A 16,095-nucleotide genomic window follows, 5' to 3' on the forward strand; every position below is an offset into this window, starting at 1 on the left:
GTCGAAGCGCTCAATGCTGCTCGTGATTCCGGCACGAAAGTTACGCTTACCAATCCGACGGAATTTTCGGTAAGAAGGTCCGAATTTCGAGTATCTATCCAGATTGTCAGTAAGAGATGCAGATGTTTTCAAATATGCTGATGTTTCGAATGCCGATGTTGAGCGATCTTTCTCCATGCACAAGAATCTTCTCTGGGATCGTCGCCATAGATTAACGCCCATAAATCTGAGAAGGCATCTTTCCATTCAATTCAACTGCGATATCCTCTTCGATGAATAAAGTGACGAGTCGGGTTTCTTCCATTATCTAACGCTCCTGATTCCCTCCTGGTCATCAAACTTCAAGCGTCCGGTTTTTTGTCCGGTTCAGGCCTCGATGTCCGTCCGAAAAATGTCCGGTTTTTCCCGGATAAATGTCCGGGTAAATGGGAACTCTACTTATCAGTCATCACTCCCATCAATATTTTTTTCTCCCCAGGCATGGCGACACTCAAGGTGAAAGTGAAATGGGGTAAAGAATCCTACGATGTTGATCTGGACCTCAACGAAGCTCCTGAAGTCTTCAAAGCTCAACTTTTCGCGCTAACCGGCGTTACGCCCGACCGGCAAAAGGTTATTCGAACTAGGGGTCATTTTCGTCATAACGCTTTATGTGACGAGTGTGCGAGACCCGAATGACCGAAATAATCCATCGAATCGATAATGTTCATCTGATGTTTCTTGAAACATTCTTGTGCGGTCGAATCTGAGTGCGGTTTCCTCCCAATCATGGTTGCGTCGAATATTCATCGTCATTATTCGAATATTGCAGGTGATGTGCAAGGGAGCGATATTGAAAGAAACATGGGACAGCATGAGGGTAAAGGATGGCGCCACGATTCTCATGATGGGCTCGAAAGGGGAGATACCACAAGCTCCAGCTGAGAAGCCAACGTTCTTGGAAGACATGGATGCATCCCAGCTCGCCACAGCGCTGAAATTGCCATGTGGTCTATACAATCTAGGAAATACTTGCTATCTGAACGCAGTCGTCCAGTGTTTGCGGACAGTTCCGGAGCTGGTCAAGTATCTGGCGACCTACCAGACCCGGAGTAATGATCCTCAAATCACACCGCTCTCGAACAAACAGCAAATCACCTGCAGTCTGAGAGACCTCTTCTGGAACATGGAAGAACACGCCGTCATCCAACCCCTCTTCCTCGTCGATTTCTGGCGGAGGACCTTCCCCCAATTTGCCGAAAAAGGCGAGAACGGCGTTACGATGCAACAGGATGCGAACGAAGCGTGGACGGAACTCGTTCGAGTGTTGGACAGTGTTTTGTGGCAGAACTTGCCCAAAGTCGGCGTGGATCCCTCAGTGACGGTTGATGAAACAGCTTGCCGGAAACGTGAAGGTTTTATGAAGATGTTGTTCGGTGGAGAACTGGAAGTTACCATGAAGTGCTCTGAAAGCGAGTCAGAGTGTGAAACTCGGACGACGGAAGAATTCTTCCAGTTATCTTGCTTCATTAGCACCGAGGTCAGGTATCTACTCGCCGGTTTGAAGCTCCGCATGCAGGAAAACATAACGAAGATGAGTCCCGTAAGTCGCTCGCGAGGGGAATGAGAGGCATTGGTCCTTCTTCAATCATTCAGAGAACTGACAAATAATCTAAAGAGAAAACAGGACGATTCTCATTCAGCTTACATCGATCCAGTCCTCATGGAGCTTCCCTCATTTCACAGACTCTCGGTCGGGATGCTGTTTACCAGAAAACTAGTAAACTTTCGCGGCTCCCGGGATATTTGACCGTATCGATAGTGAGATTTTTCTACAAGGAGAAGGAGGCCGTCAATGCGAAAATTCTGAAAGACGTCAAGTTCCCGATGATGCTCGATGTATTCGAACTCTGTAGCCAAGATCTTCAGCAGAGCTTGATACCCCAGCGTGACAAGTTCAAAGTTTGGGAGGACGAGCAGGTTCGTACGATTCCTGTCGAAGCTAGTTCGAGCATTCCCACGGGTCTGGAACTCGCTGAGCTCGCCCCATCCTTGGGATCCACCTGCCTAGCCAACGGACGATAACGGAACTTGATTTTCACAGGTTGAGAAGAGAGCCCGGAGCGATGAGAAAAAAAGGACGTTGCAGAAGCCCGGCCCGACATTCCATTCGCATTTCCCAATGATCCCGGTAAAGGCCTGTGGATGACTAGGATTCCTGTAATTTCGAATATATCTCGGGTGGATCACCGAGGCTTGCAGCGCTCTCCATGATATTTTTTGTATTCAAGGCTCGAACAACAGTGGATTTTACCAACTGCAAGCCATTCTTACCCACAAGGGCCGTTCGAGCTCCTCCGGACATTACGTAGGCTGGATTCGGCGCGGCAAGGAATGGTTCAAATGCGACGATGAGACCGTGACGCCCATTCACGAAGACGATGTGAGTTCAGCTTACCCCGGCAGGAGCATGAGTCGAAAATTTAGGATTCCGCGCCCTCGTGTCACTCACGTCTGTTCCTCAATTTTGCAGATTATGAAACTTTCCGGGGGTGGTGATTGGCACGTGGCATACGTTTTGTTGTACGGTCCTCGACTTCTTGGAGTGTCGTGAATCGATCTCGTAGCAGATGTATGAGAGAATATGTGGTGATTGGAGACGGAAAGTGATGCGAGCCGTCATGAAATAAATGATATCGATCGTCGCGGTCGCCTGAACGAGGCTTGTCTTCAATCAACGATCCTCGGGCATCTCTGTCCGGTACAGTTCCCACACATAACTGCAATCGGGAGACGAGATAATGGAGACCTTCACCAGGAGCGTAGGCATCTTGATCGGCGACTGTTTTCTCAAACCACTCCCGAGCCGGAGCATCGATGTGGAGGGCAAAGGACTCCAGCCCGGGGAATTGCCTCCGGTGATCCAAAGAACGTTCGACTCCATAGCTGTGTGTACCGTGAAACCACTCGATTATTCTCAGACCCGAACTGGGACTTCTGGGGCTCAGGGTTGTCGGGACATGGAAGCTTGAGATGATGATATCGAGGGAGTTGATCATCTCTTTCTGGTCTCCGCAATCGCCTAGCACACAATGGACCTAATCCAAAGTTCCAGGCAGCGTTGGGGCGGAAGCTCCGACTACTCTCCGGCGTTCTATCTCCGGCGCCGACCCGTTGCCGTGATCGTCGCATCTAAGTCGCGAGTTCCGCATGGAGCTTCCACTCAGAACTGCCCTATTGAGGGGGTTTCTCAAATTCATTGAATTTTTTCTTTCGGAGAAAGTGTCTTCTTCGATCGACTGAGCACTCTCTGTACTTCCGACGCGCTCCATTATGCGAGAGTAATGCGAATCTAGCAAAAGGCAGATTCGATCGCAAGGTGGGAAGTGTCTGCGATTTGCTGCATACGAGTGGTGATCACGCAAGAAGAGTACCCGTTTTCATTGTGAAATTTGGGCAGCCCGCCTCTGGAATTGACTCCTCCGTTGCTGTCCCTTCGGATTCTCAGGGCTGATAAGCGCTAGATTTCCTCTGAATATTTAAGCTCTCAATCGCCTGTCTCGTTGGCGATTTTCCAGATATCGAGCTTCGGAATTCACTCCTATACTTCGCCATTGTCTTAAGTGAATGCAACTGTTCCTCGCCGGCTACCGTGCCTTTTCCAGAACTGCTGACGCTCTACTCCTTAAACGTCGGCGTCGTATCTGCGTTGCTCGAAGCGCTGGTGTTCAATTCAGTTGTCCGATCGATGGCACTGGTGATGGCGCTCCATTCCCCCGACATTGGTTCTCACACATATATTACTTGACGATGCTGATGTAGTAGCAACATGGGCCCGATGGGAGAGATAGAAAATTTTGTGGAGGGGTTCAAAAGAAGTGATTCTCTGATATCGTCCCGGGATATCCTCTCGATGTTCCGGCGAATTTTCTGCGGTCAAATCCCACCATCCAAAGCGTTCCTCTATTCAATCCTCACGACTTCAGCGGTAAGTAGGGAGCTCTTCTCTCACCGGAGGCGGATATTCGCTTCGCTCAGGCGAGATCGAAGACGTTTCCCCCGATCAGCAGGTGATAGCATACTGATGACGGCTCAGCAGCGACGGGATGAAAAATATTTCTCTTTGCGCCACCGTCCGTGGTTCAAGGCTCGATTTGTCGAACCTGGTAGGGAAAAGGTTAATGATTCTGGCCGTTCTCGTTATTCGGGGTCATCTGCGTCCGCTTATACCGATCCATGAGGGACTTCCCAAGCGATGCATTGAGCTGAGGGAAGATTTTCTATCGGCACTTTTGTCCCGCCGCGCCGTGTCCTCGAGGATATGCCAGTTCTACAGCTTCGGAGGCAGGACTCGCGCTTGGGAGAGGCGGAACCGACCTATCCTGAACGCATGAGCTCGCTCATAAACGTCGACATCGGAGCACAGAGCCAGAGAAACAGAGCAGCTTTTCGAATTCTAGTCCCTCGGCGCTTCTCCGAAATGCGCTGCTTCAGAATATCGAGTCTCTATATCACGATTGCTTCCCAGCGATGTCGGCTGCGACTCGTGACAGTCTTGCGAACGACGCATGTCTCCTTCACTTTCGAGCCCTAGAGTTGTCACCGATCTAATCGGAAGAATGCGACCGCGAAGCACGTGCCAGGAAAAAACAGTTCTTCCGCTTCTGGAACGCGTAGATCTCCGTAGTGATTCAAATGGTTGGACGGCGATGATTTTTCGGTTTTGCGATCGCATTCGTCAACTCGAAATTCATGTGGACGGAGCATAACGGAGCAAGCTGTCAGACACGCGCAGGGGCGATTCCTACAATTGTCCATGATCGTGGGCGACGTTCTTGGGAGACACGGAGCGATGTGGAGTGGAACCGTATGTTCCATTACATTCTCCCTGGGTGAGTTCAAAGATGCAAGGACTAGAATAAGATGGATCTGCGAATATAACGAGCACACCTAGCGAATCGGCTCCTCTCGATCGGGAGAGGCCCCGAAGACAATGACGAAATACAATTTTTCTCGATCGACGGAACTGATCCACGGAAGATCAGTTTGGTCTCAGTTCCGACTTCTGAAGCGAGGCCGAGACCTTCACCAAGGAGGGGATAAAAGTATGACGGTCCACGTGCCTCCGAAACTGCGGAGATTCACAGGAACGCTCTGAACCGGCGTAAAGGAACAGGTGGCGCCAGCACGAACGATCTTCCGAGACTCTAAATTGGAAACCGCATTGCGAGCTGGCACCAGTGGAACATCTTCATCGGCTCCATGCTCGCCGCCAGCGATCGATGTGAAGAATGCTATTGTGATATTTCATCAGAGCCGAGACTTCACAGAACGTGGGAAGAGCCATCGGTTTGAGTGAGTGAACCTAAGCGTACCCGTGAGCTAAACCGTCGGTCAGACCTCAACTTGATTAAGAGTTGATTGCGTACGTCTCGGGAAGCCACAGGGCGTTAATATGTGAACCTTCCCTTGGGACTTCCGGGCACACTTCGAAGGGTTTCCAGAAGACAAACACGAGGAACGGTGCACGAGAGTTCCGTCACCAAATTGACATATGCGACGTGCGATCATCGTGGGGGAAACCGATTTTATACTCTCCAAACCTCATTAGTTAAAACAACACCCGGCCGCCGGCTTCACTCCCGATTGTCTGCGCAAGCCTGCTCGTGAGCGTTCGCGGAGTGTTCGATAACTCTGATTCTACTGTTTTGGATACACTCGGATGTGAAAGCCTCAAGTTGACGCTGAATGCTCTGCGGAGACACCCAAGGAGTCAGACAAATTCGTTCGATTCTAGAGTCGACCGAGTTCATTTCCCCGAGAGTCCGGGGGAGTTGAGCCGGAGGCTCGAAGTCGTGAACCCCAGTCCCCCCAAAATAAATGAAGATTTCGAGCAAACATGTCACCGACGTAGCTCCGATCTGGAGTCGGAATACTTCTAGCGAGCCCTGTCCATGTCACAAGCGACGTTTGCACCATCATGGCGGCTCTGATGAACTTGATGTCGAACCACGGTTTCAGAGATATGGTGACCGATTACCCTACTTTCTCGTCGGGCCTAGTGCACGAAACCCCCAGTATTCCGGCAACCGAATAACTCGAATGACCGCACATATCAAGCGGAAACTGTGCCCCGTAAAGAGTTGAAGAAAAAATCCAAGTGCAGAGAGTCCTCCGTTTCTGCGAAATATTTTTCCCGATATCTTTATTGGATCTCGGAGCCCATAGAGAAAAGATTGGCAATCATTTTCGTTTCCATTTGCAGAGATGCCTATTCCGAGGAACGCTCCATGGTGGGTTCCGCATATCTTAACATCGAATACGTGGATCGGGGTTCGAGCCTGCATGAATAGAGGGGCGAGAGGCAGTCCAGGAACCCTAATGGCTCTCGGGATCTACACCGGAGTCTCCACAACTTGATCGAGCCTGATTTCAGACACTGTTCCTGCGCATCCTTCCATTGCTTCCTTCTCCTCCCAGGCTTGCTAAAAATAGTCCTCCTTGAAATTCAGTTTCGAACGCGCTGTGGCAAGCAGTGCGTGGTACCTCGATGCCTCCGCTTACCTTGAGCACCTGCTGTCAGTAGCCGGCATCGTAGGGAACTTCCTGATGCTTTTGACCATCCACTGCGGAAATCTGAAGGATTCACCATACGTTTACCTGAAGTGTATCGCACTGGCCAATCTGATATTTCTGTTGAGCCGTTTGAGCCTAGCGGTAGTCCTCTGCGAAACTTGCGTCTTCAGCCTACAAACGGTTTATTACTTCCAACTCTACTACTGGTGGGTACCCCAGCGATTAGATATCCTTCCGCGACAAAGCAAAGAGACGAATCGGAAGAGATCCTGAACGCTCTGATAAATAATGTGATTGCAGGTACGGCTATCAGGTTATTGTCAATCTAATGCGAACATGGCTCGTACTTTTGACGCTCTTCATGACGATGGAAAGGTAAGATCGGTGATACATCCGGAGGAAGGCTCATGACCTCCCCTCAACACCCCCTACTGAGTTCTTTGTCCCACTAGATTCGTTTACGTTCGATGGCCAATGAGAACGCGGAGCTTATGCACTCGAAGTCGAGCGAGAGGAATATGCCTCGTCGTTTTCCTCATCTCATGTCTCTCCTCATTAATGATCCCCATACCGATGAAAGTCGAGATGCCCGATCTGGAGTACCTCAAACCAGGGACGATCAAAAGCTTCGAGTTCCACTGTACTACTGGGCACAACGAGGTCTGTAGATCCCGCGCACCTTACGATACGGGGATGCCAAAAGTGTACATTGACCTCCGACCAGTGCTATTATGATTTCGTTTCGCAGACTCGCTCCAGCAGCCGAATTCTGTGCCGCTCGGGAGTGCTCTCAAATACTGACCGATATAATGCGACGGATTCGGAATGTCTTTCCGAGTCCTTCCAATCGGAGTTTGCCCCTGAACTCGCGCGAGGGAATCGTTCGCTTCATCTTTCGGACTGTCGCCGTCAAGTCTGCGAATTGCCGCGTATCCTCACCCACGAAACTTTTGCTCTATCCCAGGCCACCTTGAATCGAACAATCCTTAGGTTCACATCGAGCGACGTCAATGTTACCCTCGTGGCGAGTATCGGGTTTGGGAGTAATGACGTCCCTGAATAGCGTAAGATATTCTTCGTAACCCACGAGTCCTTTTTCAGAACCAGGACGTATCATCGGTCGACAGCGAAGGCTCAAGTCGTCGAGACCGTTTCTCTGGTCGGGCTCTCCATGTAAATGACACTTGTGAGTAAGACAACCCCCATAGGGAGGAAGTCTGCGAGAAGTAACGGCAATGTTCAGTGTCTCTGTCGCTCTAGGTAGGTACGTTGGAATAGACCGAAACCAGAATGAGAGCGCGACTCGCTCCGGCAGATTAATATCTGAGCGCTCGATTAACAATGTTCCAGGTGAGCTTGTCCTGGCTCCCGGCAACGTGAAGTCGGTCTTCCCGGAAATCTACGCTCTAAAGTACAAGGAATACGTGCGAATCGTCAAATGTGTAGCAGCCTCGGTCCGCCCGGGCTGGCCGGGTCTTTTCTTGGACATTCACCTGACCTTCAGATTGGGCTTGCGAGTTCTCGCCACCATTGTTCTAGCAGTGTTCAGTGTTCTGATCGTGATAGAGGTGGGACTGCATTGCGGATTCCGATTTTCCAATGATTTCCAGCATGAGGTTTCAGCGCGAATGGGCCTCTCAATATTTTTCGTACGTTTGCGGTCCCGCCGAGCCTGATCACGTCGGGGATAATCACATCGAGCGCTTCTGAACTCCAGGTACACCGGGCTAACCGCGAAGCGCGGAAGAAGGTCTTGTCGGAAGGCCAAGAGAAAACGGCGTTGAAACGGCGGAGCGAAGAGAATCGATTGACCATGTCCCTCCTGATGTTGCCAGTCATCTACATCGTATGCGATCTTCTATTTTTCGGGAGCTTGCCACAAGTTTTGCGTTGGATCCACGGGGGAATCTGTGAGTGCGAGCTTAGGGCTTCGTCTGCTCTAGGCATTCACCGGCAATGAGGCACAATTCGAGTCTATGGGAAGGCCGTAGACTGGAGGAAGTCAATCATTCGACCTATTTTCAGCTCCGTCTGGCGTCACTCAGAGAACCTACAAAATAATTGCATCGGTCTCCTACATGATCAAACACTCGGGCTACTTCTATCTTCTGGCATTCATCAATCGGAAGTTCAAACAAGAGTTCCTCCAGCGAGTACTGTACGGCAAATTTCGGATGGACGAGATCGTCGGGAAAATGGGAAAGATATTTTCGGTTGCTTCGCGATCAACTCGAGCAACAGATCCTCCGGTTAGGACGATGCAACTTTCGATATGTGTGTTGGGGAGTTCCGCATGCAAAAGACCCGATCAATCTTCACGCCAAACTTCAAGCTCTAGAGTTCTAGATGTGCCAAGACAACCGTCGTATCTCCTCACGTCGAGACATTTCTCTCTATTCTTGACAGGAGAGTAGCCAACCAAGGTCGAGCACGGGACAGAAGTCCGGCGCAATATTCCTAAGCCAAGAGAGAGACAAGGCGTCAAGCGCTCCTCCGCCGTGAACGAGAGTGGAGGAAAGGAGTTCCCCAGCCCCGGTGGATTACCACGCTGCATATAACTCTGGAACGAACACACACATAAATAATGAATTTCACACATTGAATATGTATCTCGTCAGTTCTCCGAACAGGGCGGCGCTCTTGCATAAAACTAAGGACCCCCAGGTCGATTGACCGACATTCCTCCACCGTCGAGTCGAGTTCTAGAGATTCAGTGAGCTCCGAGCTCCCACAGTGAGCAGTCCCCCTTGACCGAATCGTCCGGGCTACATAATAACTTCCGAGCGAACCGTCGATTTAGCGTCATGCGTATGCCAGTATAACTCTCTCCCAGATAGAGACTCGATCGACGCGATCGATCTTTCGCAAGTCGACCTTCCAAAGTCCTTTGAGCTCTGCGTCCGGAACGCTATATGTGCTCCGTCTCACTCAGAGGAACGTTGTTAACCTGAAAAAATAACTAGGTCCGTCTCCTCTCGCGTTGTGGTCTCCGTTCGGAAAGCGACTGCCAGGTCCTCCGCCCTTCCCCTCACGAAGACACTGTATAGATCGCTGCCGATTCAACCCGAAAAACCGGGAAGGGGCCAAACGACTACGGATGAGACGCTGAATAGAGATGCGCAGTCCCTCAGTTGTACAACTCGAACTTCGAGCTGTCGATCCCTAGGTGCCTACCGACGGACTCCCGGACAACCATGAATCGGTGCAACAAGCCTCGATCGAGACTCGAGACGTCTGACCTCGGCGGAGACGCCACGTCTGTTAGAGCAAAGAATCGGCAAACTACGGATTGAAGTCGGCCTGGGACTCCATTCCCTTGAACCTCATTGCTCAAGCTTGTTCATTGGCGAACATTTTGGGTTCCGAATGCCTGCCTGCCAAGCGATCGAGGTCCAGCGATCGCCAGTGAAGTCGCTCCTCAATACGGAGCCGAAAGCTGGACGAAAGCTCTTTCACGGCTGGAAATGTGCACGAAACTTTATTCAATGCTTAACGAACGGTACATATTGCTTTAGACATCGACAGGTCCCCGTCTCACGGCAGTGTTCTCATCCGTTCCTCTCTCACAAAACGCGTCGATGCATCCACATACGTAGCCGAGTTTCCCCAGGCGTATTTCGGCGAAGAAATTCGGGGGAACGCTCGGGTACGTTGCGCAAATTATTCTTTGGCACTTGAGAATTATCGAATCCAGCAATGCGGATCGGGCAGTACCTTCTTACATGACCATAGATTGGACGCTCTCGATGGCGAAAGATATTGCTCTCATTTGCTCGGCGTGATATCGAGGGAACGGTACAGCTTGTCTTTCAGGATGCTGCTCCGGCGTCTGACCTTGGCACCGACTTCAGCAATGATCTCCATGGATCTTCGTCGCTTCTTCGCCGAACCTTTCGATTGGGGACAATCAACAGCTCCGTGGACGACGAACGAAGTTTGGACCGCGATTTCTTTACATGGGGTTGTCTTCTGTTGAGTGGTCGGGTTCGGACTCCTCAGTGGACTGATCCTTGGAGGTGGCCGAGGCGGCGCCGCGACTGCTGCAATCGAATTCGGTCTTTGCTGAATATCCAGGATCGCTCCCGCCTAAATTGATCTAAAAAAGCATGCAGTCGAGAGACTTCTAGTGGTATGCGCTCGTTCTGATAGGGATCGATTGGCTCAGTTTTGAGCCGATTTCGTTTACCTTCACTCGTTGTGACTTTCTGCGGAGTTTCACCGGAGGCGGGATCTCTCCGGGATTCCTTGTTTGGCAACAGCTGCGGGGGCGTCCCGTTGTTGAGAACTCTGAGCGTCGGACGCATTCTACACGCGAATCCGTAGGATTTATCGACCTCGTCCTTCTTCAGTTTCTTACTCTCGACGACGAGCCAGTTTTTCGGACAATTCCCGCCCTGATTGAGGATGCGAGGGAGGGACGACGGAGAAGCCGCCTCGCGGGGGGAGTTACGGCTCCGCTTATCATATCGGCCAGGGAGGTCACTTCTTTCTCCGCGTGTATGTTCTTCACAGTGAGTCCCGCCGGCGTCTTAGTATTATCTACGCTGTCTGAGAACAAGAGGCTTTTCTTCGCTCTGCACTCTCCAGAGGTCGAGGAGAAACGCGGTCTCAAACGAAGGATTCCAGAATTCGTCGGCAGGCTGTTTCGTCTCCTGCGATCAGCGCATTCATCCAAAAAACGAACATGGAGAGAATCGTTCAGCGGTTTGGATCGCAGTGTCATATTGCCAGTATAGCCGAGCTTTGGCAAATCCTCTCTGCTACCCGTTCGACAATTTTCAATTTTTGCGTATATCGGATCTTCTGATTCATCCGAGTTGGCGCTAGTCGAAGACTGAGGTCGCGTCGAAGGGCGTGAATTGGGTAAAATCGCCATCTTAGATTTTCGTGGCAATGGCACTGGCCTCGCCGGTGGGCTATCGTATTGGAATTCTTCACCAGATGTTCCAGGTCGGACCTCCGTTACTGCACTCGGGTTGAAAATCACCGAATCCCTGGGACAGTCCTTCTTCGTCGGCGGTCTATAATCTTCCCGCAGGAGATGGAGAGACATCGTTGGCCTGTTCGGCTCGCTGAGCCTCCGTTTCGCGGGAGCTTTCTGAGGTGTGTGAACGATTGGATTCCGCGACAGTATTGCTGGATCTACGCGGAAAATCTTCTTCTCTGGGGTTTGCTGCGGTGTTGATGACGTGCTCTGAGACGGTATACATTGCTGTTTGGGTCTACCGACCGTTGGAATATCTTTGAGGAGATCTAAAGGGGCAGTGACAGATGACTTCGAGGGCAGAACAGATTTGATTTCCGTCAGAGGGCTGACAGCTCGACTCAGGTTCGACACAAGAACGCGCCGTCGTAAGTCATACCGGAGCGACGATCGTCTCAGGGAAACGCGACCTGTAGAAAATCGGGCCAATGATGAGGAAAATACCGAAGACGCAAAAGTCTGACTCTCCGTCTGCATTAGAGTATCATTCCTCCCAAAAAAACATGGGGCGGGCATCTGGAGCGTATTCTGGAGAAGTTTTCCTTTCCACTGCCTCCGCGAGTGCTACGCGATCATCGATAGACCGCGCGGAGCCGACAACACGTTCGTCCGTTCCGTCGAGCGACCGTTGAGACGGGCTGATCGGTTTACGTCCAAAGGCTTCTGTATACGCGGAGTGTTCAGGGAACACCTCGGTGTGTTCCGAATATTCGGCTATGAGTTGGGAGCCAACGAGACGTGGTGGAGGAAAATTTTCGATTTCCTCAGAAGGAAATGTTAAGATTGATGAATGATAGATTCCACCTGCTAGGAATCCGGAGGAAGTCCAGATTATGATGGGATCAGAATCTTTTTCAGAATTGACGGTTCTAGGGGAAAGTTTCCACTCTAGGGAAACGTACTCTGTTCCTTGACTTTCGAATTGAACAATAATTCGCCGTAGCTCTGCGAGCCCCGACAACACACCTGGGGGCTTGCTCAGGTGCATGGTTTCACAGTATCACCTTTTGAAGGTGTATGAATCGGAGTGGAAACTCACTGATTGGCCTCGCCGTGGCAGCTGATGACATCCTGGAAGAGCTGATGTGGAGATGTCACAGCATTCCAACAGGTTCTCCGGAAACCTTCGTCAAACTTGACTCACGAGAACGAGAAACTCCGAGAACTCCATTCACTAGTGCCGACGTTGTTTGGACTCCCCGCTACCGCGACAAATATTTGCCGGATTCGACACATCCCCGTGGAATCGCGCGTGTGTGGGATCGGAGTGTTGTCGATGGCAGGCGAAACGACAGCGGTGTGGTTCGAGGAGCGATAGAACGATGAGCGGAAAAATGCCGATGTGACGCTAATTTGTGCTACGCTGATATTAAGTCGAGAATTTTATTGTGTCGTATCTCGGTAGCGCCCGGTCGGCCTCATCCAGTCGATAGTCGAGAGAGTGTTTTCTCCTCGGAGAGAAAATGGACGTTGTCGAAATTCTGGATTACAAGGTATCTATTCCGCTGCTTTCCTCTCATTAGCCGCGGAAGCTCGGTTCCGCTTCCGTATCCATCGTGAGGGTATGCGCTGCCTTATGATGCATCGGGCAAGACCTGGAGCGGGCTCGACGCGGATGGAGAAAATGATCAATCCTAGAGAAACTCTCTGCGTCAGAACAACAACGGCCTTCTGAAAACTAAACGTATACTCCAGCCGGTCACAGAACCCCGCCGCGAAGAGAACAGCAAATCTGAACGACCGAGAAAGCGCTTGAAAGCCGCGAACGGTGGTCCTTCGACGTCGCGACAACGTGATGTCGAAGAAGAAGACGATGACGGAAATGCCGAGGACGGCATCCCGGATCTTCCGGACGCTGAGCTCACTCCCGAGCTCACGGAACAGACTTTGAAGAAAATGATACTCCGCTTCGAGCGTCGGAGTCTGAAGAACCGTGAGCTTCGCATCAAATTCCCCGAACAGCCGGTGAAGTAGGTCGATTGAGCTCGGTCTTACTCACCTGGAGATTCATGGAGTGACTCGATCGAGTCTCGAATCAGGAACTGAATCGAATTCCAGGTTCATGGACGCTGAGATCGAGCTCAACGAGTCGATTCAGGAAATGCACCTGGTGGCAACTCATCCCGAAGTCTACCCGACTCTCGTGGAGCTGAACACGGTGGAATCGATTCTTGGTCTCCTGGGACACGAGAATTCCGATATAGCCAATGCGGCGGTGGATCTCTTGCAAGAAATGACCGACGTTGACACCCTGCACGAAAGCGAGGTGCGCAGAGCTTCCGTCATGGTCATGGAGTAGAAGGACATGAGTCTTCCTGAGCGGTGGGCTCGCGGGGTCTAAATTCCGCGCTGTCTTTTTCCAGGAGGGAGCCCTGGCGTTGATTGACTGTCTCATAGAGAAACGGATTGTTTCTCAACTAGTGGAAAATATGCAGCGCCTCAACGAGCACAACAAAGAAGAGTCTGAAGGTGTGCACAATTCGCTGGCTGTGGTAGAACATATCATCGAGTTCCGACCGGAATACGCTGTGAATGCCGCTCAAGAAGGCTTGATGGCGTACCTTCTGAAACGACTACGAGCGAAACTGCCTTTCGACACAAACAAACTATACGCGTCGGAAATCCTCGCGATTCTCCTGCAGGATTGCGAGCCCAATCGGAAAATGCTCGGGGAGATCGACGGAATCGACATACTTCTTCAACAGCTCTCGGTGATTTGAGAATTGTGGCAGCTCCTAATCGTGGATACATCTCGCTTTCTCGACACGGGCTCGCGAGCCGCAGCGAGAACCATTCAACTCCGGGAACTCATTGAACCATTTTTTTTCATTCCAACCAGCACTTCCGCCGTCATGATCCGGGGAACTCGGAGGAGTTCGAGATGATGGAGAATCTTTTCGATATTCTCTGTTCTGCCCTCCTACTGCCGGCCAACAGGGATAGATTTTTGAAGGTGAGCTCTTGAAGGGCCGATGGAAGCTCGACCATCGATCTATCGAGAAGCTCTCTAAAATCATCTATTCTCCCCTTTCAGAGTGAAGGTCTCCAACTGATGAATCTTCTACTGAAAGAGAAACGTCAGTCCCGTTACGGTGCTCTGAAAACGCTCGAATATGCTCTCCAGGGTCCTGAGGGCGTGGAGAATTGCAACAAATTCGTGGACATACTCGGATTGAGGATTCTGTTCCCGATGTTCATGTATACACCAAAAAAGAAGAAGAACAAGAGTTATACACCCGAGGAACACGAGGGTGCGTATACGGATCAACTTATTCGCCCAATCCGCTCAGTCGGGCGCGGAGTCAGCGATTGATGTCTCGCTCCTCGCAATTATTCGATAGCCGTCATTATAGTATTAACCTGAGAGAGGTTCTTCCCAACAGAACACGCCTGCTCCATCATCTGCTCTTTGCTGAAAAACTGCCGACCTCCTCAGCTAGAACGATTGCTGAACAAATTCGTCGAATGCGAACACGAGAAGGTCGACAGAATCATGGAGCTCCATTTCAAGTATTTCGATAAAGTGCAACAGGCAGACCGCGAAATCGAAATCGAAAGGATCGATGTAAGTGGATCATATCCGAGTTCATTTCTGACGGCTCGTCTCCGCTGCAGGCATTGCGAACTCACGGCTCTATTTTCAGTCGGAAGACTACAATGAAGATGAAATTTACATCGAACGCCTAGATAGAGGCTTGTTCGCTCTCCAAATGGTCGATTATATAATCGTCGATATCTGCGCAACTGGTCCGGAATCGATCAAGAAGAAGGTTCTACAAGTGCTGAACATGCGCGGCGGCAGTGTCACGCAAATCCGGCAGATAATGCGCGGTGAGTTTTCTTGTCCATGGGGTTCCAGAAGAGGCGCGTTCCCTCATTAGACCTACGGTGGAATTACGATATTTTGTCCTTTCCCTCGCAGAATACGCCGGAAACCTAGGCTTCGACAACGAGGAAACACGCAAGGCCAACCACGACCGCATCATGCAACTCGTTGATCGATTCTAAGGAGTAGCATGCCAGGACGAGCGACACTGACGACTCCGTGTAAAAAGCAAAAAAAATCTCTGAGTGAATGAATCATCTCTGAGGCTCTCTTTCTTGAAGCGGGGTAGGGGGGGGGGCGACGTTCTTAATCTTAGCTCTCGGTGTTTCGGCGGCTCGAGTGGCAGAAGCATCGTGTTCGCTAGGCTAACGGAGGAATCTCTTCGAAAGAATAGCGGTAGGTGATCATGTCGCCGAAGCGGAATGAATCATCGCAGGTGAAGCCACTGATGGCGAAAAAAGAAGATTGACTCTGATTGAGATGTCTCACGTCGAAACAGATTAGGGGGTTCAGCCACGGGATGCTCCCGGAAGATGCGGTGGATTTCCCCCAGAGCCCTCCTTTCCCTTCAGACCTACCCTGTTTCCTTCTACTACCCTATGCCCACGGCTCAACCCCCAGGGAGACCAGCCTGCGCGACGTGATAGGCAATCAGCGGTGAAACATAGGCGGCCGCAGAACCACAGAGGGAGTCGAATTTTATTCGGCTCAATATCCGGTGGCAAGGCTC

The 16,095-nt window shown here is 50.9% G+C and overlaps 2 protein-coding genes and 1 non-coding gene across 3 annotated transcripts in view; 2 read left to right on the top strand and 1 right to left on the bottom strand.

Moving 5' to 3' along the window:
* The window catches only part of Usp14 (ubiquitin specific protease 14), a 4,345-nt gene extending 1,648 nt beyond the window's left edge, over nt 1-2,697 (top strand). The window contains exons 2-7 of the mRNA XM_018641290.1: nt 479-612; nt 812-1,582; nt 1,726-1,984; nt 2,111-2,170; nt 2,271-2,422; nt 2,513-2,697. Coding sequence (XP_018496806.1) covers nt 481-612; nt 812-1,582; nt 1,726-1,984; nt 2,111-2,170; nt 2,271-2,422; nt 2,513-2,593 — 1,455 coding nt within the window. The 5' untranslated portion in view covers nt 479-480 and the 3' untranslated portion in view covers nt 2,594-2,697. The remainder of the gene's footprint in view (nt 1-478; nt 613-811; nt 1,583-1,725; nt 1,985-2,110; nt 2,171-2,270; nt 2,423-2,512) is intronic.
* Nucleotides 2,698-10,320: 7,623 nt separating this feature from the next.
* LOC100909039 (uncharacterized) lies at nt 10,321-12,745 on the bottom strand. Its single transcript, XR_003777133.1, has 3 exons — nt 12,579-12,745; nt 10,742-11,949; nt 10,321-10,595 (listed from the first exon to the last, which is right to left on the bottom strand). It is a non-coding gene; the product is annotated as an uncharacterized LOC100909039 (transcript).
* A 100-nt stretch (nt 12,746-12,845) lies between these two features.
* On the top strand, nt 12,846-15,619 carry LOC100907964 (beta-catenin-like protein 1). The gene is made up of 9 exons (XM_029112801.1): nt 12,846-13,032; nt 13,235-13,509; nt 13,598-13,805; nt 13,903-14,250; nt 14,379-14,492; nt 14,574-14,790; nt 14,923-15,104; nt 15,184-15,370; nt 15,462-15,619. Exons 1-9 carry the CDS (start codon nt 13,003-13,005, stop codon nt 15,545-15,547), a joined length of 1,647 nt encoding a protein of 548 aa, XP_028968634.1. The 5' UTR covers nt 12,846-13,002; the 3' UTR covers nt 15,548-15,619.
* Nucleotides 15,620-16,095: the final 476 nt, after the last annotated feature.

This window comes from Galendromus occidentalis, unplaced genomic scaffold (assembly GCF_000255335.2).
Source record: "Galendromus occidentalis unplaced genomic scaffold, Mocc_1.1 scf7180000077527, whole genome shotgun sequence".
Classification (NCBI taxonomy): Eukaryota; Metazoa; Arthropoda; class Arachnida; order Mesostigmata; family Phytoseiidae; genus Galendromus; species Galendromus occidentalis.